The sequence below is a fragment of the Leopardus geoffroyi genome, chromosome D4 (genome assembly GCF_018350155.1).
Source record: "Leopardus geoffroyi isolate Oge1 chromosome D4, O.geoffroyi_Oge1_pat1.0, whole genome shotgun sequence".
NCBI classification, from domain to species: domain Eukaryota; kingdom Metazoa; phylum Chordata; class Mammalia; order Carnivora; family Felidae; genus Leopardus; species Leopardus geoffroyi.
The window spans coordinates 81,797,178-81,821,522 of record NC_059342.1 but is presented as its reverse complement, the minus strand read 5'-3'; the positions used below and the strand labels follow the sequence as shown (position 1 = coordinate 81,821,522).

Below are 24,345 nucleotides of genomic sequence, written 5' to 3'. Positions count from 1 at the left end.
AGGAATAGTCTGATCAAGGGATTGTATGCCAACAGAGATAATTAAAGAGATACAGGTCTTCCCTAAAATAAATTGCAATCTCTTTGAGGTCTCCAATGGAAATGAATGGACTCATTCACTAAAGGTAGGATCTGGATGCCAGGACCAGCATGTCTGCTGGTCTGCATCAGCTTCCTCTTGAGAAGATACACATCAGTTGGGTCTTAAGAGAGTCTCCTGCCTCCAGGACATGGTTATTAGAATGTGCCCAGTTACAGAGCCTAACCTTTGTGAGGCATTACATTTGCCATTGAGAGATAGAGTAGGGGAGAAAATAGCTTGTGGCACCTGGTCTCTCAGGGTAAGTAATACAGCTCTGAGATGTGTTCCCCAATTAGTGTAGGGTTCGGCAATAGATAAATATGTGATGGTTCTCAGTTATTGCTCTTGCTAATGTTTGAAATATTAACTTCAAAATAGAAAAAAATCCTTCAATATATCTTGTATTGGTTTGGAGGTGGTTTTTTCTTTGGGTGTGGACTCTGAATAGAGATTGGGAGTAGGGATGTATTTAGATCTGTAAGATATTGATAAGAAAAATCATGAAAAATGGAAAGGTAGCTGACTGAACAGAAACAGTTCTAGTCTGAGAGCCTGGATACTCTGATTCTTATACTATCTCCCTCTAAGAAGCAGTGTTAACTTTTACAGTCACTTCACTTTTCCAAAACTTTGCTTAATCATCTATGAAGCATATGGAGCAGTTGAACTAAATGAAGTTTTCTTAATCCCTGTTGAGCATCAAAATACCTGAGGAGGGTTTAGTTTTAGTTTTAGTTTTTTAAATACAGGTACCCAGACTATCTCATAGATAACTTAACTCAGTAGGTCTGAGGATTCTGTACTTTTAGAAATAATCTCACAGACCAATGTTTGAGGACCTCTGGACCAGATGATTCTGTAGGGTCTATCTCATTCGTAAACTTCATTGTTTTTCTATAAAAGACTAGTATCCAAGATAGAAAGAGCAAGCGAGGCTAAAGCTATGAAAGTAGAAATTTTGAGAGACTAAATGTTTGAAGGTATCTATGTATTCTATCTATATTGACTGATGATGCTGTCTCTGGTGTCCAATGCTATGGGTTGAAATTCTGTCCCTAATATTTATAAGCTATGAGTCCCTCTGTATGTTAGTCAATTCTTTTCCCTATACAATTGTAGGAATAATAATATCTGCTTCCTAGTGCTATTTAAGGAGTAAAGGAGATGATCTGTATGAAGTGCTTAGTACAGTGGCTGATAAGTGTAGTAAGTGGCTGGTAAATGTCAGCTATGCGATGATGATGATGCCAATGACAAAAAACTCAAATACAAGAGGGAAAAAATACAGAACTCCTTATTTCCTATTTAAGAAGAAATGATACAGCAATAAAGGAACATGAGTTTATATGCCCTTCCCTGTAAAATGAGATATTGTGGTAGTTTAAAAAAATCGTATGAATTTTGGGGCTACCAAGAGAATGTAAAATTCAACTCATCTCAGTCTACTCATGTACTGGGCAAAGCAACGGTGAAGCTGATATGGGATGGTAGACCTTGTTCAAGGCTTGGTAATGCCAGGACTGAAAAGTACCCAGAGCCTCCTTAGAAGAGTATAAAATATTGACCAGAGGGAAAGAGAAAAGAAAGGAAGAATCTATGAGATTCCTAAAAAAGAGGAAAAAGAAGGAAGTAGAGTCAGATTAGAAGTGAAGTCAGATTAGGGAAGATAATGAATATAAAGAGAGATTTGGAAGTTAGAAGATTTGAGAGTCATCACATGTAGAGTTCTAGAAGAAATCTAGCATCTAACTCTCCTCCCTAGCTTCCAGATGCTGCAGAGTCATGGAAAACCAATCCAGTATCTCTGAGTTTTTCCTCCAAGGAATATCCAAGTTACCAGAGCAAAAGCAGTTCCTCTTTGGAATTTTCCTGTGTATGTATCTTGTTACTTTAACTGGGAACATGCTCATCTTCCTGGCCATCAGATCAGACCCACACCTCCACGTACTTCTTTCTGACCAACCTGTCTTTTGTTGACATAGGTTTAACATCTTCCACAGTTACCAAGATGCTGGTAAATGTGCAGACTCAACATCACACCATTTCCTATGCTGGTTGCCTCACACAAATGTATTTCTGATGTTTGGCGATCTGGAGAGCTTCTTCCTGGCTGTAATGGTGTATGACCTTTATGTGGCCATTTGCCGCCCTCTCCACTACTCCACAGCCATGAGCCCCCAAGTCTGTGCCCTGCTGCTTGCATTGTGCTGGGTCCTCACCTACACTGTTGCCCTGACTCACTGTTGCCCTCCTCATAGCTTGGCTGTCCTTCTCTGTTGCTGGGGAAATAGCTCACTTTTTCTGTGACATAACTCCTATCCTGAAGCTGTCATGTTCTGACACTCACATCAGCATGTTGACGGTTTTTGCCGTAGGAGGCACAGTACTCATTGTCCCCTTTATCTGCATTGTCATCTCCTACATCCACATTATATTGGCCTTCCTGAGGGTGCAAACTCCTGGTGCAGAAGGCAAGGCCTTTTCCACCTGTAGTTCCCATCTCTGTGTCATCTGTGTGTTCTATGGGACGCTCTTCAGTGCCTACTTGTGCCCTGCCTCTGTTGCCTCTGAAGAGAAGGACATGGCAGCAGCTGCAAGTGTACACTGTGGTGACCCCCATGTTGAACCCCTTTATCTATAGACTGAGGAACAAGGACATGAAGGGTGCCCTTAAGAGGCTCCTCAGTCACAGGAGAATTTTATCCTCTTAGATGCAGTGATGGTGGCTTTTCATTAAAGCCACAAACTTGGCTTCAGTTTTGGGTCTGCCACATACTAGCCATAAGATTGTAGTCCCATTACCTATCCACTCTGAGCCTTAGTCTTCTCATCTATAAAATGGAGATAGTTACCTCTATCCTCCAGTAAGGTGACTGGATGACTAGATGAACTGAGATAAACTCTGAAGTGCCTTTTGTATAGTGGCAAATCATAGTAGGTTTTCAATAAGTGAAAGCTATTTTTATTACTGCTGTAAGTTTTCATCCTTGCCCCCACTCAAAAAGTCAAAACAATCCTTTCTCTGAGATTCACTCATTTAACAAATATCTGCCAGACCCCTGCTAGGTGCTGGGAGCTAAGTGCTAAGAGCTAAGGAACTTAAGTTCCTTAAGTGCATGGGATAAGACCAAGTCCCTGCTTTCATAACACTTCCATTTCCAGATTATTAATTTGCCAATCATAAAAAAATTGGGGGCTGTCTTGGTGGTAGCATTAAATGGAGGTAAAGATGAAATAAATAAAGGACAGAGGTTACTTTCCAGGAGATGCAGACTAGATAAAGGGTTCCACATCAGAAGACTGAAGTTCAGAGTTGAGATTTCTGTACTGGTTGCCCCACTTCACACAGTTTGCCAAGATTTTACCAGAAAGGATGAATTCTTTGTGCTGTCTCATCCCTTTGATGGTCAGAAATGCTCAATGCCAGCACCCTTTAATGACTTAAAAGGTGTGAACACTGTAACCATCTTTGTGTGCTTCCAGGTTTGCCTTTAGATCTAAAAAAGAGGCATCCGCCACGTAACTTAGTTGCAGAGTTGGAAAAAGTTTATAAGCAAATAAGTTTTCTTCTGCCTCTAAGAATCCTAGAAATATTTGAAATATGATTTTTTTTAGAGAGAGAGTGCAAGCAGTGAAGGGGCAGAGGGAGAGCGAGAGAGAGAAAGAGAGAAAGAGAGAGAATCCCAAGCGGCCCCATGCCCAGTGCAGAGCCTGACCTGGGGCTTGATTTCATGACCATGAGATCATGACCTGAGCCAAAATCAAGAGTTGTATGCTTAAGCAATCCAGGCGCCCCTAAAATATTATTATTTAAAAATAAGAGCCATACAAATATCATATGACTTCACTCATATGAGGACTTTAAGAGACAAAACAGGGGCGCCTGGGTGGCGCAGTCGGTTAAGCGTCCGACTTCAGCCAGGTCACGATCTCGCGGTCTGTGAGTTCGAGCCCCGCGTCGGGCTCTGGGCTGATAGCTCAGAGCCTGGAGCCTGTTTCCGATTCTGTGTCTCCCTCTCTCTCTGCCCCTCCCCCGTTCATGCTCTGTCTCTCTCTGTCCCCAAAATAAATAAACGTTGAAAAAAAAAATTAAAAAAAAAAAAAAAAAAGAGACAAAACAGATGAACATAAGGGAAGGGAAACAAAAATAATATAAAAACAGGGAAGGGAACAAAACATAAGAGACTCATAAATATGGAGAACAAACAGAGGGTTATTGGAGGGGGTGTGGGAGGGGGGATGGGCTAAATGGGTAAGGGGCATTAAGGAATCTACTCCTGAAATCACCGTTGCACTATATGCTAACTAATTTGGATGTCAATTTAAAAAAATTAAATTAAATTAAAAAAATAAGAGCCACATAATTTAAATTCCTTACATTTCTCTGGTATGACGAAGTATCTACTAGCTACCCAAATCCCATTCCCCATTGCACTTTGTTTCTCAGATTCAACCTATCTTAAAATGTTCCATGATTCCTCTATTTATTTAAACAAATAATTTTTGAGCATTGCCCACACAATCAAACTGTTCCAGACTTCCACAGTTGGTGAGCACAAATGCAAATTGTGTCAAGCCACATGCCACATCTTAGCACTTGAGTTTTCCATTTGTTTGATAACCTGAATCAGGACTTGACTTTTTTCTCTAGATCTCCTTTCCAGATAATTCTCTGTAGGAGTCCTTGGTAGGGCCGGGGGGAGGGGGGCATTCTTATAGTCAGGGCTGGAGCTGGTGGCCACCCAGGAGTCCTTCTCTTTTGATTTCCTTAGTTTGCACCTCTTCTTTCATTCTATTGACATCTAATGTTCTAGATTGTGGGCCACAGAAGGCCTGGCTTTATCCTGTCCTTTGAACTGGCAAGAAAAATACCTTCTACTTCTCATGATCAGTTATTTCAGGAGAGGGTCCCTTGGAAGAGTTCTAAGGCCTGATGACATAACCCCTGGATATGAGGAAGGCTGAGGTGTAAGATTACTGGATACAGCTCCACACTATCCCTGCCATCAGTGTCCCCTTGATGTCCTGAACCTGCTGCTCAAACTGGCCCAATTAGCCCTACCTTCTGGTTTCTCTAGATGGTGGTTTCTCTAGATGGTCTTCTAGTTTCTTTTTTTTTTTTTTTAATTTTTTTTTTCAACGTTTATTTATTTTTGGGACAGAGAGAGACAGAGCATGAACGGGGGAGGGGCAGAGAGAGAGGGAGACACAGAATCGGAAACAGGCTCCAGGCTCTGAGCCATCAGCCCAGAGCCTGACGCGGGGCTCGAACTCACAGACCGCGAGATCGTGACCTGGCTGAAGTCGGACGCTTAACCGACTGCGCCACCCAGGTGCCCCTGTCTTCTAGTTTCTTTCTCCATTCTGAGCCTCACGGAATCTTAATCCCGTGGCAGTGCAGACATGTTTTAACCCTGTTTGGGGCTTTCCCACAGGCCCCAAGCAGACTAAGAGATGAGACTACATGTTTGTTTTGGTTTCCCCAATATCATTGTGTCAGTTAGCAATTAAGTCAGCATAGAGTGTACAAAGATCCACCTGGGGACTCTATTACCTGTCACTGTTGAGTAGTCTAACATTCTTAGGTCCTACACAGTCAAAATAGTTACCACTGTATTCAAAGTTCCAAATTTATTCTTCTTTTGATACATTCTAGTATACCCACCCCAATCCCTATGTTCACACTTCTGTTCCTTTAAGGTCACCCGTTTTAAGTAGTGTTAATATGATGTTGACAATAAAATAATTCACCCTGAATTATTTGTAAATACAAATTATTTATAAGTCTTTTCATGTAGGTAGTGTCAAGTGAGTAGGATGTGCTTTCTTTTTTTTTTTTTTTTTTAATTTTTTTTTCAATGTTTATTTATTTTTGGGACAGAGAGAGACAGAGCATGAACGGGGTAGGGGCAGAGAGAGAGGGAGACACAGAATCGGAAATAGGCTCCAGGCTCTGAGCCATCAGCCCAGAGCCTGACGCGGGGCTCGAGCTCCCGGACCGCGAGATCGTGACCTGGCTGAAGTTGGACGCTTAACCGACTGCGCCACCCAGGCGCCCCAGTAGGATGTGCTTTCAATTGGGATTCAGTTGGGGGTGATAATGAAGAGCTTTCAAATTTGCCTATTTATGGTATTTGCCTGCCTTTTGCTTGGAATCTTAAATTTTTTTTTAATGTTTATTCATTTTTTGAAAGAGAGAGAGAGAGAGAGCATGAGTGGGGAGGGGTAGAGAGAAGGAGACACAGAATCTGAAGCAGGCTCCAGGCTCTGAGCTGTCAGCACAGAGCCCAACACAGGGCTCAAACTCATGAACTTCTAGATCATGACCTGAGCCAAAGTTAGATGCTTAACTGACTGAGCCACCCAGGAGCCCCTGGAACCTTTTTTTTTAAAAAGCAGGTGGTGGGGTACCTGGTGGCTCAGTTGGTTAAGTGTTCAGCTTTGGCTCAGATTATGATCTCACGATTCATGGGTTCAAGCCCTGCATCGGGCTGTCGGGCTCTGTGCTGACAGTTCAGAGCCTGGAGCCTGCTTCAGATTCTGTGTCTCCCTCTCTATCTGTCCCTCCCCTGCTCACACTCTGTCTCTGTCTCTCAAAAAATAAATAAACATTAAAAAAATTTTTTTAAATAAATAAAAAATTAAAAAAACAGGTGGTTAGAAACTTGTTTCCTCCAATCAACAAAACTAAAAGGTAACCAACGGAATGGGAAAAAATATTTGCAAATAACATATTGAATGAAGGGCTAGTATCCAAAATCTATAAAGAATTTGTGAAATTCACCTAAAAAAACAAATAATCCAGTGAAGAAATGGGCAGAAGACATGAATAGACACTTTTCCAAAGAAGACATCCAGATGGCCAACAGACACATGAAAAGATGCTCAACATCACTCATCATCAGGGAAATACAAATCAAAACCACATTGAGATACCACCTCACACCAGTCAGAGTGACTAAAATTAACAACTCAGGAAACGACAGATGCTGGCGAGGATGTGGAGAAACGGGAACCATCCTGCACTGTTGGTGAGAATGCAAATTGGTGCAGCTGCTCTGGAAAACAGTGTTGAGATTCCCCAAAAAATTAAAAATAGAACTACACTACAACCCAGCAATAGCACTACTAGGGAATTTACCCAAAGGATACAGGAGTAGTGATTCATAGGAGCACATGTATCCCAATGTTTATAGCAGCGCTTTCAACAATAGCCAAATTATAGAAAGTGCCCAAACGCCCATCAAGTGATGAATAGATAAAGAAAATGTGGTTTATGTATACAATGGAATACTACTTGGCAATGAGAAAGAATGAAATCCTCTTCATTTGCAGCAACATGGATGGAACTGGAGGATATTGTGCTAAGTGAAAGAAGTCAGTCAGAGAAAGACAGATATCATATGTTTTCACTCATATGTGGAACTTGAGAAACTTAACAGAAGACCTGGAGGAAGGGAAGGGGAAAAAAGTAGTTACAAACCGAGAGGGAGGGAAGCAAACCATAAGACACTCTTAGATACAAAGAACAAACTAAGGGTTGATGGGGCAGGGAGGGGAAAATGTGGGATGCGCATTGAGGAGGGCACTTGTTGGGATTAGCATTGGGTATTGTATATAAGCGATGAACCACAGGAATCTACCCCCAACACCAAGAGCACACTGTATGTTAGCCAATTTGACAATAAATATATTTAATAAAAATCTTGTTTCCTCACTTCTAAAAGACTTTTTTAATGTTTACTTATTTATTTTGAGAGAGAGAGTCAGAAGCGAGTGGGAGAGGGGCAGAGAAAAAGTGAGAGAATTCCAAGCAGGCTCTGTGCACTGTCAGCGCAGAGCCCAATGTGGGGCTCAATCTCATGGACTGCAAGATCAGGACCTGAGCTGAAATCAAGAGTTGGACGCTCAACTGACTAAACTACCCAAGTGCCACTCACTTTTAAAAGATTTTAAAGCCTGATCAAAATTATTCAAAGTGCCTAGCCTTCATTATGTTCTTAAATATCAGTTTACAGAACCAGAAATCCAGAACAATCCTATTCTACCACCTACTTCCCATTAATTACTAAGACCACTCTAGTCTACCTTCTAAGATATTCTTTTGTCTGTCCCCATGCCATTGTCTTCATTCAGGCCTTCATCATCCGTGGCCTGGGTGTACAATAAACTTCTGATTGAGCTCTCTGTCTCTAGGCTCTCCAATTCATTGCCAACCCATGTGGTACATTTGTTACCTGAATAGTCTTCTAGGATACAAATGTAAACTTCCCCAGGTTTAATCCCTACTGCACCCCATCCCCAGCAAATGGCGCCCAGTCACTTGAAAGGCAACGTCTTAAGTCCCCAACAGAACATCCTAACCCCTTCACCATATAGTCCTTATCTGACTGTCTAGACTCATCTCTTGCCCCCCTCAACTCATACACACATATGCTTTAGCAACACCCACTTTTTACATTTTCCTGAACTATGCTATTTCAGTGCCCTCATTCACTCTGTTCTCTCAGCCAAGACTGCCATTTCTCTCATTAGGCATCATCATCCTGAACATCTTTCAAAAACCAGCTACAGGACTACCTCCTCTGTAAAGCTTTTGGTGATATCCAGGCAGTGTTAACTATATCCTCCCTATGCTACTGCCATTTATTATATTTAGGCCATTGTCTCTAAGTTCATTTTCCTCAACTGAAAATGCAGATAATAATGTACATGCTTCATAGGATTATTATGAGCACTAAAAAAGATAATAACAGATAAAGCTTTTAATTGCATGCCCAACACAGTAACATGCTCAATAAGCACAATTATTATTAATAGTATTATATTAAAGCACTTTTTAATATTCCTGTATATTTTTAGCTCACCTGTCTCTACACCACTAGACTGTTCCCTTCTTTTGCATGGAGGTTGTGTCTTTATCCAGCTGTGTATGACAAGGTCTAGACACACTGACGTAGAGTAGGTAACTTGCTAAATAGCTAATGAATGACAGAATCTATATGATAGGCAAACTATAAAAGACTCTTAAAAACTGAGAATAAACTGAGGGTTGATGAGGGGTAGGAGGGATGGGAGGGTGGGTGATGGGCATTGAGGAGGGCACCTGTTGGGGATGAGCACTGGATGTTGTATGGAAACCAATTTGACAATAAATTTCATATTAAAAAATAAAAAATAAAAGGTTTAGGAGATACCTACTTTAAAAGTATTTACAGTTCTATATCGTGAAGGAAAAGCATATAAAATGTCCCTGATAACTTCTAACCACTGATTTTTTTAAAATACAGGTTTTGGTTCATAGAAAAAAAAAAGTCTTACTATTTTTCTGGTATTTACTCTATCCTAAATGACAAATAAATTAAAATGTATTGAGTCCCTCCTGATTTCATTTATAGCTTCTTTCTCAAAGAATAACTTTCCAATATCACCAATTTCTCCTTCCCCCTAGCTCCCAGCAATCACCATTCTATATCTGCTTCTCTAAATAGGACTATTTTAGATTCCACATAAAAGTGAGATCATGCAGGATTTGTCTTTCTGTGTCTGACTTATTTCACCTAGTATATTGTACAAAGTTCAGTTATGCATGATGAAAAAGTTTTTGAGAACTAATGTACAGCAAGATGACCACAGATATCAATACTGTATTGTATACTTGACATTTGCTAGGTGAATGTATCTTAAATTCCCTCACCACACACACAAAAATAAAACAAAATGTTAACTATGTGGAGGTGATAGGTATATCAATTAGCTTGAAATGGCAATCATTTCACAATATATACATATCAAAACATAAAGGGGTACACTTTAAATACATATAACATTTATATGTCAATTATACCTCAATAAACTATTTTCTGAAAAGAACTAATAAATTCCCAGGAAATAAGGGGAGAAACATACATTGTATTAGCTATGTGATATCACAATCTAATAGACAACAGTAGTAATCAATAATATCAACTAAGAATTCACAGCCTCTACTAAAGAGTTGGTAGGAAAAGAGTGAATAACTGTAACAATGTAATTGAGTTGTCAAATATATACTGAGCACCTATTCCATGCTAGGCTTAAGATTAGGGGTCTGGCATCTGGGGATATGTGATTACCTATGTCTGTTATAAAGATGAGCAGATGTCACTGACATAAGACTATTGGCCTGTTGAGGAGTTTCTCCAGGGACCCTTTCATGTCTCTGTTCCTTAGGCTATAAATGAAAGGGTTAAGCAATGGAGTGACCACTGTGTACATCACAGAGGCAATAATGTTCTTGTCACTGGAACTGCTGGATGAAGGGAAAAAATACAGCCCAATGATTGTTCCGTAATACAAAGATACCACAGAGAGGTGGGAGCCACACGTGGACAAGGCTTTGCAGATCCCCCTGGTAGAGGGAACCTTCAAGATGGTGGCCCCAATGTGGCCATAAGAGATCAAGATGCAAATTAGTGGGATAGTAATGACTGCCACACCTGCTGTGAAAATGACCAGCTCATTAAGGGAGGTGTCTGAGCAGGAGAGCTTGAGCAGGACACCAAGGTCACAGAAGAAATGGGGGATGGCATTGTCAGCACAAAAGGACAGCTGGGCCAAGAGGAGAGTGTGAGACAGGGCACTGGCACAGGACAGGATACAAGATACAGCTACTAGTAAGATACACACCCCCTCTCTCATGATGGTGGTATAGTGGAGTGGGTGACAGATAGCCACATACCGATCATATGCCATTGATGTGAGAAGAAAATTGTCCAGATCAGTAAAAAATATGAAAAAATACATCTGTGTTACACAGCCTGTGTAGGGGATGGATTGATCCTGAAAGTGCATGTTTATCAGCATCTTGGGGACGGTGACAGATGAGAAGGAGACATCTGTGAGGGCCAAGTGGCTGAGGAAGAAGTACATAGGGGTGTGGAGGCGAGAGTCCAGCCTGATGAGCAGGATGATGAGCAGGTTCCCCAGCACCGTGGTCAGGTACATGCCCAGGAATAGGGTGAAGAACATGGCCTGCTGCTCTGGCCGGATGGGGAGCCCCAGGAGGAGGAACTCAGATATGCTGCTCTGGTTCTCAGGCCTCATGTTCACCTTCTTCTGCTCAGGGTAAAAGGACAGTGAAAAAGCAGAAATCAACAGATGTTAATTTAACCTCAGGCAGATAAAAATGAGATCCTTTTTACTGGTGAATATGTCAGTGTCTGCCTGCATTGCCATGTCTCAACAAATTTTTAAAAACTGGATGGTGTTTATCATGTAAAATGAGAGAATTTGCCAACAGAGAAGACAGTTTGCTATAGAAGAAAAAGTGGCTCAACTGGCATTTTTCACCATCCAGGGGACAGGCAGCCCAGGCCACAACATATTTTCATAGCTATGTCTAGTCAGTAAAGAGAAAGCCTTGCACTGTCTTAGCAGGAACTATTAAGCTAAAATCTCCCTAATTTCTCTTCCATTTCTGTAAATTTAAAGACAGTTGTCAGGTTAGACTTAACTTTCAAGTTGTAAGGTTTTGAAATCTGACTCCAAATCCATTAATAAGTAAAATATAAGGAGAAGGTTTCAACAAATTGGGATTCCATCTTCCCAAAGGCAAGTGGATCGAAAGTAAATATCCAAAATTTCCATAATGTATAAAGGTCAAAGAAAAAGAAACATATCTGTCGATTGAACTCAGAAATTCTCAGAGCTCAGTCTTGCAAGAGCACTGTTTAAAAATGCAAAAATATTGCTGACAGTTATACATTTATTGCTAGGAATTACATTTATCAGGACTTCTTTAGATCATTTTCCAATTTCTTCATGATTCAATGAGCTTGCGTGACACGATGAAAATCCACAATTCATAATAGAAACAGCTGTTATTGGGCACCTGGGTGGCTCAGTCAGTTGAGCGTCTGACTTCAGCTCAGGTCATTACCTCGCGGTTCATGAGTTAGAGCCCCACAGCGAGCTCACTGCTGTCAGCCTGTCAGCGCAGAGCCTGCTTTGGATCCTCTGTCCCCCTCTCTTTGCCCCTCCCCCACTTGCACTCTCCCCCCGAATAAATAAATAAATATTTTAAAAAAAAGAGAAAGAGCTGTTATCAAGAGAGGTCAAAGAGGCGCCATGATATGCCCCCTGCTCCTTTTTTTAGCTTCCTCATTTGGGCTCTTGGCATCTTGAACTACAGCTCTGGATAATCAGCCCTGTAAAAATTCTACACATGTCCAGGAGGTTTTGTTTCTTACAAAATCTATTTGTGTTCTCCCTCAACCACTGCTATTTACCCATTAAAATAGTCTAAAGCCTAAATTACCAAATCCTGCAAAGTAAGTAGGAAAAGATATTTATGATCTCACTGTGTCTTAACTAAAAGTTCCTTTAAGACAAAAATCAGTGTCAAATGCCTATATCTGCCTACATACAGTATGTAAATGCAGGATGTTAGGATTGCATTATAGTAGTTGTTAACTGAAAGAAAAATTCAGAAGAGCTTTATACAGGTGGGTTTAAAATCCCTTGCTTCTTTAGGCTGATGAATTGAGCATACTCCTACTCCATCTGGGTATACTATCTTCTTTTTTAAACTTACTGAAAAGCTGCCAACACAAGCGAGTTCTAGGTGGGCCAGTAGAGAAGAGTGCCTGGCCCAGGTTCCTAATCTGTGTCTGCTCACTCCAGCATTTTGGACTTTTGGCTATGATGTTAAAGATAGAGCCCCATGTCTGAGTGCAGTGTGGTGTATCAGACAAGCAATGCAATTAGAAATAGATTCACATTCTGGCAATACTATTTCATGTTTGTGAGTTCTGGGCAAGTGACCCATTTTGAGTCTCAATTTTCTTATCTCTAAATTGGAGATATGATGGGACGCCTGGGTGGCTTGGTTAAGCGTCCAGCTTTCAGTTCAGGTCGTGATCTCACAGTCTGTGAGTTTAAGGTCCACATAGGGTGGGCTCTGTTTTGACAGGTCAGAGCCTGAAGCCTACTTTGGATTCTGTGTCTCCCTCTCTCTCTGCCCTTCCCCTGCTCATGCGCTCTCTCTCTCTCTCTCTCTCTCTCTCTCTCAAAAATAAATAAACATTAAAAAAATTTTTTTTAATTGGAGATATGACTATGAGCCTCAGTCATGAGAAAATTGTGAATATTAATAAGATAATATTGGTGAAACACCATGCAGATTGTTGGCACAAATCAATGTTAGTTTCCTGCCCTCCATGTCATGAGACCCCCTTATTTCTCCCTCCTGACTCCTCCCTCCCCTCAATAGACAGATATTAAGCAGAGTTCAGGTGCCACAAAGCCACTTCATTGTGGGATTATGACCTGATGCAGGCAAAGGCCATAGACGCAATGATGAAGTTGGGAATACAGGCAAGGGGCCAACCACATCTGCCTGGTAGAAAATGAAACCTCCACTATCCCACACTTTTGGACTTCTTCCACCTTCCCTCCATTCTCTCTGCTTTCCCTCATGCCTTATAAATAGGGCTACTCCTTTCTGAACTAGTAAATTTATCTAGTCTATGAGATTTGGTATTTTAATAAAAATTCCTTGGATACAATTTGATAATATCTCTTTTTTTTCTGCATAAACCTTTTATAAAGATCATATATGGACTGTTACTCCACTGCACTCAGCCTTCTGGTCAATAATCCCTCAACCACCACTTACTGAGAACTGATATTTCTTTGACAGTGAGGCTGTGTGCTGTCGAAGGCAAAGCATGGGCTTTGGAACCAGACAGAGTGGATTAAACTCACCTTTCCACCATTTGTCAGATCTATGTCTTTGGACAAGGCATTGTACCTTTTGGAGTCTCAGGTTTTCCTTCCTAAAATTGGGATACTAGTCCCTGAGTCAAAAAGAATTAAACAAGGGGTCCTACATGTGGCTATGTTGTTCCTGTTCCATATAAAATGCAAAGAACTCTAGTGAAGAAACTCAGGGTCTTATCTTCAGTGGAACACAGTAAATGTAATTCAGGTAGAAAAATCTTTCCTGGGCCCAAGGTTTGACACATTCAATGAATGTATGAGACTATACTAGGGATTTCAGGGAGGAAATCATCAACTTCTAACGAAGAGCTGTAATACAGGTGCTGTGTGAATGAAAAGAGGAACCAAAGCTCTCTAGGTAAAAGTTGCCTTTCAAATATACTTCTAGGTGGAAACAGCAGTGCTGTCTAAAGGGGAGGTGGTGATCAGGGACTTTGGAGAGAAGCATTGGGAAGGGCTGGTTGACACTGCATGCACTAAGAACAACTATGAACTAAGCACCATTAACACTAAGCAAATAAGAACTAAGATTCTGACAGCTAGAACTTGAATGATGAGATGGGGCCCCCAGCTTGAATCTGGGGATGTGCCCACTAATCTTACACAGCCAGCTGATTCTGTTCCTCATTTCCCCAAGGTTCAGGGTTAAAGGTCCAAGAGTCAGTGGCCAGTGGTGATTGTGGTATCCCTCTCTTTAGGAACTAGTAATAAAAAGTGGGTTCAGTGAGAGCACTGAGAAGTGATGAGCACCTGTGTCTATGTGCATGCATGCATGCACACACACACACACACACACACACATACACACACACACCACAACACACACACACACACACACACACACACACACACACACATACACACACCTGCTCCTGATGACAGATACCCAGTTCTGCTCTGAACTTTATGCTCAAGTCCTCTGGCTCCTGGGAATGTAGACTTGGTTTCTCAGCTTCTCTGCAGAACACCCAGAGACCAGATTTAGCTTACAACTTCTGTGGTCCTAACCCTCTCACTGACACAAAGCAAAATCATAAGCCTGGAGCTTACTCTGCTCAATTCACCAGCTTCAGAAGTGGAGATGTGAAGACTCCACTGTACTCACCAGGGAAAGAGCCCAAGGGGACAGGGCACAAAGCTCTTGATTAGAGACATGCATTAAACATGTATTAATTGCTCAGTACTCTTCTTACTCCCTCCAGGACAGAAGCCCCAGTCAGTGTCCCTAAACTTTGATGTTCAGCAGAATCACCTGGGAGTTTTTAAAGAGGCAGATCCCAGCTCCATCCCCAGAGATGCTCATCCATGAGATCTGGGGCCAGGTTATTCTAACACAGATGGTTCTAAGGGCAGACTTTGAAGAAACACTGTCCTTCGGAAAAATATCAGGATGTAAGCCCAAAAGGAGATGTGGAGAGACCTCTTCCCTGACCCTTGCCTGCCAGAGTTGTTTCCCGTAGTTAGGTCATAGCTTGGGATGTTGTAGACTACCACAACTTTCATGATTTAAGTCTTTACAGCACTTGTCTTCAAATTGTAGTTCACAGATCTGCAGCATCTGCGTCATATGGAAACTTATGAGAAATGAAAACTTGGCGGTCCCATCCCAGAACTCCTGAATTGGAACTCATGGTGGTAGATTCCAGGAACCTGTGTTTTAACAACCCTTCAGGATTTTTTTTTTAATTTGAGTACAGTTGACACACAATGTCACATTAGTTTCAGGTATACAAAAGTGATTCAACTTCCCTATATGTCATGCTGTGCTTACCACAAGTGTAGATACCACCTATCAGCATACAACACTCTTACAGTACCATTGACTATATTCCTTACGCTGTGCCTTTTATTCCCGTGACAGGAATGCATGCTCAAGTTTGACAAGCTTTACTTTTATTCTTCACCTGGGAAGGTAGAATGTCCATGGGTAGTCAGTGCTAAATCTGGAGTGGCATTTGTAGGAAAGCAATAACACTTTCAGAGTCTATGCACTATTATTTGGTTATATTTACACAGGAGGCCAGCATGAAGCATGCTTTCATTAATGATTGTATATGGGGGCTAAGCAGCAACTATCACACAGTACTGGCAAAGGGGAGCTGGCAAGTCTTGGTTTACAACAGGGCCCTCCATCTGCAGAGTGGTTACTGTAACATTTTATACCATGGGCAGAGAGTAATACACTTCCTCTTATTCAAGTGACAAGCAGTTTGGATACTTTGATTTCAATAGATCCATAAAGATGGAAATAAAACCTGTTTAGGATACATAAGAGAGTATAGTGAAATGATATATCTAATTCTTTAGATTCTAGGGTGTGTTAAAGCCTGAGATTATAGGCCCAAAATATAAGGCTTCCAAAATCTCCTAAACAAGGGATAGTGCAACTGTATGTCATTGTATTATGAATCCCCCCAAGTTGCAGAAATAAGTAGTAAAACTAACTTAGTATTTGCTGATCAAAAGTTATGTATAAAGGAGAGCATTGTTAATAAGGGAATGAAATTCTGGTCAATAAATATTTACCAAGTATATCAAGATGTTACCATTTGTCTTAGGGTTTGAAACATTCAAGTTTTGAGAAATATTCTAATGGAAAATCAAATACACAAGATCAACAAAAAGGAGGTTCCGATTTAAATAAATGTCACACTGGGGCGCCTGGGTGACTCAATTGGTTGGGCATCTGACTTCGGCTCAGGTCATGACCTCGCTGTTTGTGGGTTTGAGCCCTGAGTCGGGCTCTGTGCTGACAGCTCAGAGCCTGGATCCCGCTTTGGATTCTGTGTTTCCCTCTCTCTCTGCCCCTCCCCTGCTCATGCTCTCTCTCTCTGTCTCTCAGTAATAAATAGATGTTAAAAATTTTTTTTATAAATAAATAAATAAATGTCGCAAAATCACCATGATAAAGATGTTGCCCTACTGAAGAGTTTCCCCAGGGCTTCTTTCATGTCCCTGTTCCTAAGGCTGTAGATAAAGGGGTTCAACATGGGTGTGACCACTGTGTACATGAAAGCCACAATGATGTCCTTGTCAATGAAATTGCTTAATTTGGGGAAAAGATACTGCCCAAATATTGCCCCATAATACAGAGACACTATAGAAAGGTGGGAGCCACATGTGGACAGTGCTTTGCAGATCCCCTTGGTGGAAGGACCTTTCATGATGGTGGCCCCAATGTAACCGTAAGATACCAGAATACATATGAATGGCAGGGTAATGACCACCACCCCTACTGTGAACATGACCAACTCATTGAGGAAGATGCCTGAACAGGATATCTTAAGCAGAGCACCAAGGTCACAGAAGAAATGGGGGATGGCATTGTCAGCACAGAAGGATAACTGGGTGAGGAGAAGGGTGTGGGAAAGAGAGCTGGCACAGGACAGGATCCAAGATATAGCCACTAGTAAGGCACACAGCTCTTCCCTCATGATGGTGGTATAATGAAGAGGGTGACATATAGCCGCATAGCGATCATATGCCATTGATGTAATAAGGAAGCTGTCCAGGTCAGTAAAAAATATAAAAAAATACATTTGTGAAATACACCCTTCATAGGGGATGGATTTGTACTTAGCATGCATGTCCATCAACATTTTTGGGACAGTGACAGATGAGAAGGAGACATCAGTGAAGGCCAAGTGGCTGAGGAAGAAGTACATAGGGGTGTGGAGGCGAGAGTCCAGCCTGATGAGCAGGATGACGAGCAGGTTCCCCAGCACTGTGGTCAGGTACATGCCCAGGAACAGGGCGAAGAACATGGCCTGTTGCTCTGGCCGGATGGGGAGCCCCAGGAGGAGAAACTCGGACACGCTGCTCTGGTTCCCCCTCCTCATGATACTGTTTCCTCTGCTGGGAATGAAGCATGGTTGAAAATATTAAGGACTCTGAAATAATCATTTTTAGTAGTCATATGAAAAATATGTGTGTTTTGGAAAGTGGGAAACTTAACCTGTTTCTGACATATTTTCTTTTATGTTGGCACATAAAGGAATTAGTAAAATTGTTGAAGAACTGTTATTGGGAGCCAGTTTTTCTTGGTTCAGAATTCTTGCATCTGTGACACTGAGGACCAGACCATGGAGTATGATGTATCAGCCATGTTATTGCCCCAAGAATGCTCTGTGCTGAGTATTCCAAATCCTCAACCACAGCACAGCAAACTTCAGAAGACTTGACTTCACCACCCGTTGTTAAATTTCAGATGGGAGGTGAACTTTTCAAATAAATGGACACAAAGATTAGCATTGTTTTAATTAAAGGACATTCATCAGTATACATATATTTTGTTTATATCAATTCAGTAGAGGGTTCTTAAGAGACTCTGAATTATGTTGATGCATTTCCCTTCTGCACTGAAGAGAAATTTTTTTCTTAAAAACCTGTAGTTCTTCTTTAAAACTTAAATGACTTCTTCCCCTGTTTAAAAATTTGAAGTGTAACAACTTTAATATGGCTTAAAGACCCTGAAAAATCTGTGTCTCTCCCACATTTCCAACTTCTCCCTTACTCCCACCTCTCTCACTTTTGCTGACTTCTCTGTTCCAACTTCCTTGGAAAGACACATTTTCAGGGTCACCTGCATAGCTCAGTTGTTTGAGTGTCTGACTTCAGCTCAGGTTATGATCTCATAGTTTGATTCATGAGTTTGAGATCACATCAGGCTCTCTGCTGTCAGCGCAGAGCCCACTTTGGACGCTCTGTGTCCCTCTCTCTCTCTCTCTCTCTCTCTCTGCCCCTTTTCTCTGCCTCTCTGTCAAAAATAAATAAACATTTAAAAAAAATACACATTTTCATTTACATCACTTAGGCTTTTTCTCCTTGGTGAATGTGGGTTTCCTGGGATTTCATGTCATGTTGAGAAAGCAAAGATCAGGCTGACTCCCAGCAAGTATTTCATGCAAATTTATTTATAGTTTATTTTCTACTGTCAACACATAGAGGGTTGTGTTGATGCAACAGCATTTTAAATTATATACACAGTATATATTTTTGAATATGCTTCCTTTCCTCCCTATGCAACATAATAACATCCTGTAATGAAAAATTAGGACTATTGTCAAAAGATGCCAAAAAAGTAAGTTTTTAGTTCATATCCCAAGTATTTATATCCCTCTTGGTTGTTCCTGTCATCTTACAAGCCCTGCTAGTCAGTTGTGGTAAGCAGAAATAATAACCCCCAGAGATGTCCACATCCTAATGCCTAGAACTTGGGGACATGGTATGGTACATGATAAGGGAGAATTAGGTATGCATGGAATTAAGGTTTCTAATCAACTAACTCTGAAATGAGATTATCCTGGGTTATCTGAGTGGGCCCAATGTAATCACATATCCTTAAAGGTAGAAGAGGGAAGCAGAAGAATCAGTCAGGGAGTGATTTTATAATGTTATGCCACTGGCATAGAAAATGGGGAATGGGGTCATGAGCCAAGGAATGAAAATGGCCTCTAAAAACTGGACAAAAATACATAAACACACAAATAAATAAACAAAACACGCAAACTGGACAAGGCAAGGAAACAAATTCTCCCCTAGAGCCTCACTAAGGAATGCCAGCATTTCAGACTTCTGACCTCCAGAACTGTAGGATAATAAATGTGTGGGTTTTTGAAGCCACTGTATTTGTGGTAATCTGTTAGAGCAGTAATAGGAAACTGATACACCAATATTGCAGTAATATCCAAATACTCTGGTTATCTGGGTACCGGTATGTAACAAAATTCATGTGTCCTTCCCAGCTTCCACCTGGTATTCAACAAAATGAAGCAATAGCTTCACAAAGCTAATGCCTACCTAACATGTAAGGATATGAGGTTATTATCTCATTAGAGGCATTTGTCATTAATCACAAAGATGACTCTAAAACACCCTCTCCCACATTCATCAACTGGACTATGTCAGGATCTAAAGCAAGTGGAAATTCCTCCAAAGACTTCTTCCCCATATCTCTTTATCTCTTGGTTCATTTTTGGATTTTTTATTTTCTTTCTCTTCCTATATGACCCTTCACTTTATCTTTCTCTGTCATTTTCTCCTTCCTTCTTTATCACTTCTCATTCTCTTTGTTTCTGTCTCTCTGTTCTTCTGTCACTCCATGTCTCCCCACCCTCTCTCATTTTCTCCTTTTTATTCTCTCTTCTCCATGCCAGAATCAGCTTCCTGATTCTTCCTCTTACACACACACATATAAACTCATATATGCTGAGAAAACATACCCATTGTATCCCCAGTACTGACCTTGCCTGCAGTTATGATCCAGAGTTTGGTAAGTAAATGTTCCCTGAGATTCTCTCTTTAGGGTACCTAAATATCAGCTTCCAAGGTCCTAGAAATTTCTTGGGCATCAAAAAGAAAAGCTACATTCTCAGACTGTCACTCCCATCTACCAGCCCTGAATCTATGAATTTAGTAGTATAACTAGCCAAGGAGAGAACCTGAGGGGATAGGAAGAAGATGTTATAATTTCCAGTTCAAAACATCCATCAGACTTGCTTAACTGCCCAATTTTTCCCTTGATTCCCCTAGGAAAGATATCCTGTAGCAGGGATGTTAGTGCTGGGAAACTTGGAGAATGAGCCCACAGGGAAAGGCTCTCAAGGCACCTTCAGTCTCCCTTCTGTTACATCCTCTGCTTTAATCACATTTTGACATAAGATAAACACCAGAGAGGTTCAAAAGAGAGAGAGAGAGAAATTACTAGATCCAACCAGGTCCAAACAGAAAGCCAAATAACACGATGGCCTCTGAGAATTTAGGCAGAACTATCTCCTACACAAAGAGATCTTGGGCTATGCCTACCAAGTAACCCAAAGAAAATGTCTGTTTCTTCTTTCTGGTGATTACTATGAAATACAAAGTGGGGAGAGACAGCAATAATCACCTTTTTTTTGTGGAGATTTTAGTACTTCCTTGAAAACTTAGGGTTGGTTACATCAAATAGAAATAGTTTTCAAGGAAGAAAGAAAAGAAAGGAAGGAGAGAGGAAGGGAGGGAGGGAGGGAGGAAGGGAGGAAATATAACCCACAAAGGAAATGAACTTGCAAATAGGAAAAACTGTTGACACACACACAACCCAGAAAAATTGACTCGACGTTTAAAAGTTTCAGGTTCTTTGAAACTGACCTTTGACGATAATAATCATTTATTCTGGCATTAGTGATTCTTGGGAATAAGGTAAATGACACACAAATAGTATTTATACCTTGAGATAATAATCTTTGAGGGTTTATTTTGGCCTTTTTTATATCTGGGTTTAGGACATGGTAGATACAGCAGAGCTTTTATCTGGGCAAGTTTCTTTCTAGCTCTGATGATCTTATATTACTGCTGCATATGGTATGGTACATGATAAGGGAGAATTAGGTGTGCATGGAATTAAGGTTGCTAATCAGCTGACTTTAAAATGAGATTATCCTGGATTATCTGGGTGGGCCCAATGTAATCACTCTGATGATCTTATATTACTGCCACAACTTCATGTACCCTGGAGCAGAGGGACTCAGGAGAATGTTAACTCAGAATTGTTGAAGATCAACAGCATTCTAGGCAAAATTCAGAGAAAAAAAGTGACCAGAATATTGGCAGTAGCAGCTTAGCAAACTCAAAGTGGACCATAAGATAGATTGGCTATAGGCACTGGACTCCCTGGGAGGGACACAGCAGACACCTGGTGCACTGGAGAGGGAAAATCTATGGTGGGGCAAGTTGGTAGATCCAACAGACAACAGTACTTGGGTACAGGATTTAGGGAGCTCAGGTACTGGAACAGGAAGCTATGTAAGCATCGGTACCAACAAGAGTGATGGCAAGACACAGACAAAGCTATGTGAGGTGGTTTGGGACAGATTGAAATATGGTGAGCAGAATGAAGATACCTTAGATTGATGTCCAATGTGCTATAGACAGAAAGACCTGTGGCAGGTAGCATAGCATAGAAGACAATAGAATAGCTTACACTTGGGTGGATGAAAGACAAAACTAACTGAAAAGCAAAGGACAAGTTATTGTACTTCTCTCAGGACATTGTAGAGCTCTTCAGATTTTGGGGACAACACATACCATACCTGGAATACTTCTTTGACTGATTTGTCAAATGACTTGTTAGACTGCCAATTTCAAGTGGGATCTAAAGCAATAGAAGGCTCTGAAGCTGATTCAGGCTATGGTACAGGGGACTCTATTAATTGGATCATCTAAGTTGGCAGAACCCATGGTGCTGGAGGTATCCATGGTAGATAATGGCACCACATGGAGCCTCTGGCAAGCGCCACTAGAAGAATTGCAATGCAATGTTTCTAGAGCCAGGAGCTGCTGGGCAAGCTGCTGGGCTTGCATAGAGACTGAGTGTTTAACCATAGGCTATGATATGACTAGAGCTAAGTATTGCCAGGCACAAAAAGTCATAATGTCAGATAGATACAACAGCAAATTTGGCATTAGAAAACAAAAATAAATTTCAGAAACAGATGGCTCAGATCCTCATATCATCTGTTTTATTGATGTCTCTCCCTCAGTTCACGCCTATGGCCACCATCTTGAAACATCTGTAGCAAGACAGGAGTGGATCTGAGCAGTGCAGGAGGTGAATGTACTCTGCCAAGTTCCTACTGATTACCATTTATCTTACCATTTCAGTTTACTCTGACTAGAACGTAAACCACCAGTATTTTTATTTCTTTGGGGACTTTTTCTGGACTCAAGCTCAGCTGGTCTATAAATGCAGCAGGCTGGAAATCCCAGAAAATGAACACTCTCTCTCCTCCACAACTACACCCCAGAGCCCCAAGATAAATACTGATAAGAGTTGGTACACAAATACCCCAGCTCACTCTCCTTTAGGGTGAGAAAATCCAAGGTGTGTTGGAGCCCAATATTTCTCCAATGGAATTAGCTTCAATTACCCAGATGATAATTGCATTGATAGATGTCCTTTATTTATAGCCTACTTTCCCTGCCTTACTTTCTCACCCTCCTATTGCTGTTTCCTTCGATCCCCAAATAAACTACTTGTCCTTAATTCTTGTTCCAGAGATATCTTGTAGATGAATCCAAGTGAAACAATCTTCTGTAATATAATAATTATTTCCTATTCTTGACTATTTGTTAGAAAACAACATCCGTTCAGGCATGGCGTTTTGTGAGTTCTTTATAGATTTTGGATACTAGCCCTTTATCCGATATGTCATTTGCAAATATCTTTTCCCATTCCGTCTGTTGCCTTTTAGTTTTGTTGATTGTTTCCTTTGCAGTGCAGAAGATTTTTATCTTGATGAGGTCCCAATAGTTCATTTTTGCTTTTAATTCCCTTGCTTTTGGGGATGTGTCAAGTAAGAAATTGCTACAACTGAGGTCAGAGAGTTCTTTTCCTGCTTTCTCCTCTAGGGTTTCGATGGTTTCCTGTCTCACATTCAGGTCCTTCATCCATTTTGAGTTTATTTTTGTGAATGGTGTAAGAAAGTGGTCTATTTTCATCCTTCTGCATGTTGCTGTCCAGTTCTCCCAGCACTATTTGTTAAAGACACTGTCTTTTCTCCATTGGATATTCTTTCTTGCTTTGTCAAAGATTAGTTGGCCATATTTTTGTGGGTCCAATTCTGGAGTCCCTATTCTATTCCATTGGTCTCTGTGTCTGTTTTTGTGCCAATACCATGCTGTCTTGATGATTACAGCCTTGTAGTAGAGGCTAAAGTCTGGGATTGTGATGCCTCCCCCTTTGGTCTTCTTCTTCAATATTACTTTGGCTATTCAGGGTCTTTTGTGGTTCCATACAAATTTTAAGATTGCTTGTTCTAGCTTTGAGAAGAATGCTGGTGTAATTTTTATTGGGATTGCACCGGATGTGTAGATTGCTTTGGGTAGTATTGACATTTTAACTATTTATTCTTCCAATCCATGAGCACAGAATGTTTTTCCATTTCTTCGTATCTTCTTCAGTTTCCTTCATGAGCTTTCTATAGTTTTCAGCATACAGATCTTTTTTTATCTTTGGTTAGGTTTATTCCTAGGTATTTTGTGATTCTTGGTGCAATTGTGAATGGGATCAGTTTCTTTATTTGTCTTTCTGTCGCTTTATTATTAGTGTATAAGAATGCAACTGATTTCTGTACATTAATTTTGTATCTGCGACTTTGCTGAATTCATGTATCAGTTCTAGCAGACTTTTGGTGGAGTCTATCAGGTTTTCCATGTATAGTATCATGTCATCTGCAAAAAGTGAAAGCTTGACTTCATCTTTGCCAATTTTGATGCCTTTGATTTCCTTTTGTTGTCTGACTGCTGATGCTAGAACTTCCAACACAATGTTAAACAACAGCGGTGAGAGTGGACATCCCTGTCATGTTCCTGATCTCAGGGGAAAAGCAGTAATCCGGTGAAGAAATGGGGAAAGACATGAATAGACACTTCTCCAAGGAAGACATCCAGGTGGCCAATAGGCACATGAAAAGATGCTCAACATCACTCTTCATCAGGGAAATACAAATCAAAACCACACTCAGA

General features: G+C 40.9%; 3 protein-coding genes across 3 annotated transcripts in view; 1 reads left to right on the top strand and 2 right to left on the bottom strand.

Moving 5' to 3' along the window:
- The first annotated feature begins 1,836 nt into the window (after nucleotides 1–1,836).
- LOC123593059 (olfactory receptor 1N1) lies at nucleotides 1,837–2,792 on the top strand. Its single transcript, XM_045468584.1, is given in 5 exon segments — nucleotides 1,837–2,024; nucleotides 2,026–2,156; nucleotides 2,159–2,325; nucleotides 2,327–2,677; nucleotides 2,679–2,792. Coding segments are annotated over 5 exon segments (924 nt in total). The 5' UTR covers nucleotides 1,837–1,863.
- Nucleotides 2,793–10,224: 7,432 nt separating this feature from the next.
- On the bottom strand, nucleotides 10,225–11,350 carry LOC123593058 (olfactory receptor 1J4-like). The gene has a single exon (XM_045468583.1). The coding sequence runs from the start codon at nucleotides 11,164–11,166 to the stop codon at nucleotides 10,225–10,227; it is 942 nt and encodes a 313-aa protein (XP_045324539.1). The 5' UTR covers nucleotides 11,167–11,350.
- A 5,389-nt stretch (nucleotides 11,351–16,739) lies between these two features.
- The window catches only part of LOC123593056 (olfactory receptor 1J2), a 33,122-nt gene continuing 25,516 nt past the window's right edge, over nucleotides 16,740–24,345 (bottom strand). The window contains exon 2 of the mRNA XM_045468581.1: nucleotides 16,740–17,692. Coding sequence (XP_045324537.1) covers nucleotides 16,740–17,692 — 953 coding nt within the window. The remainder of the gene's footprint in view (nucleotides 17,693–24,345) is intronic.

Bases quoted from the DNA above. Each gene is read 5' to 3' on its own strand.
- LOC123593058 (XM_045468583.1), bottom strand. From the start codon at position 11,166: ATGAGGCCTGAGAACCAGAGCAGCATATCTGAGTTCCTCCTCCTGGGG.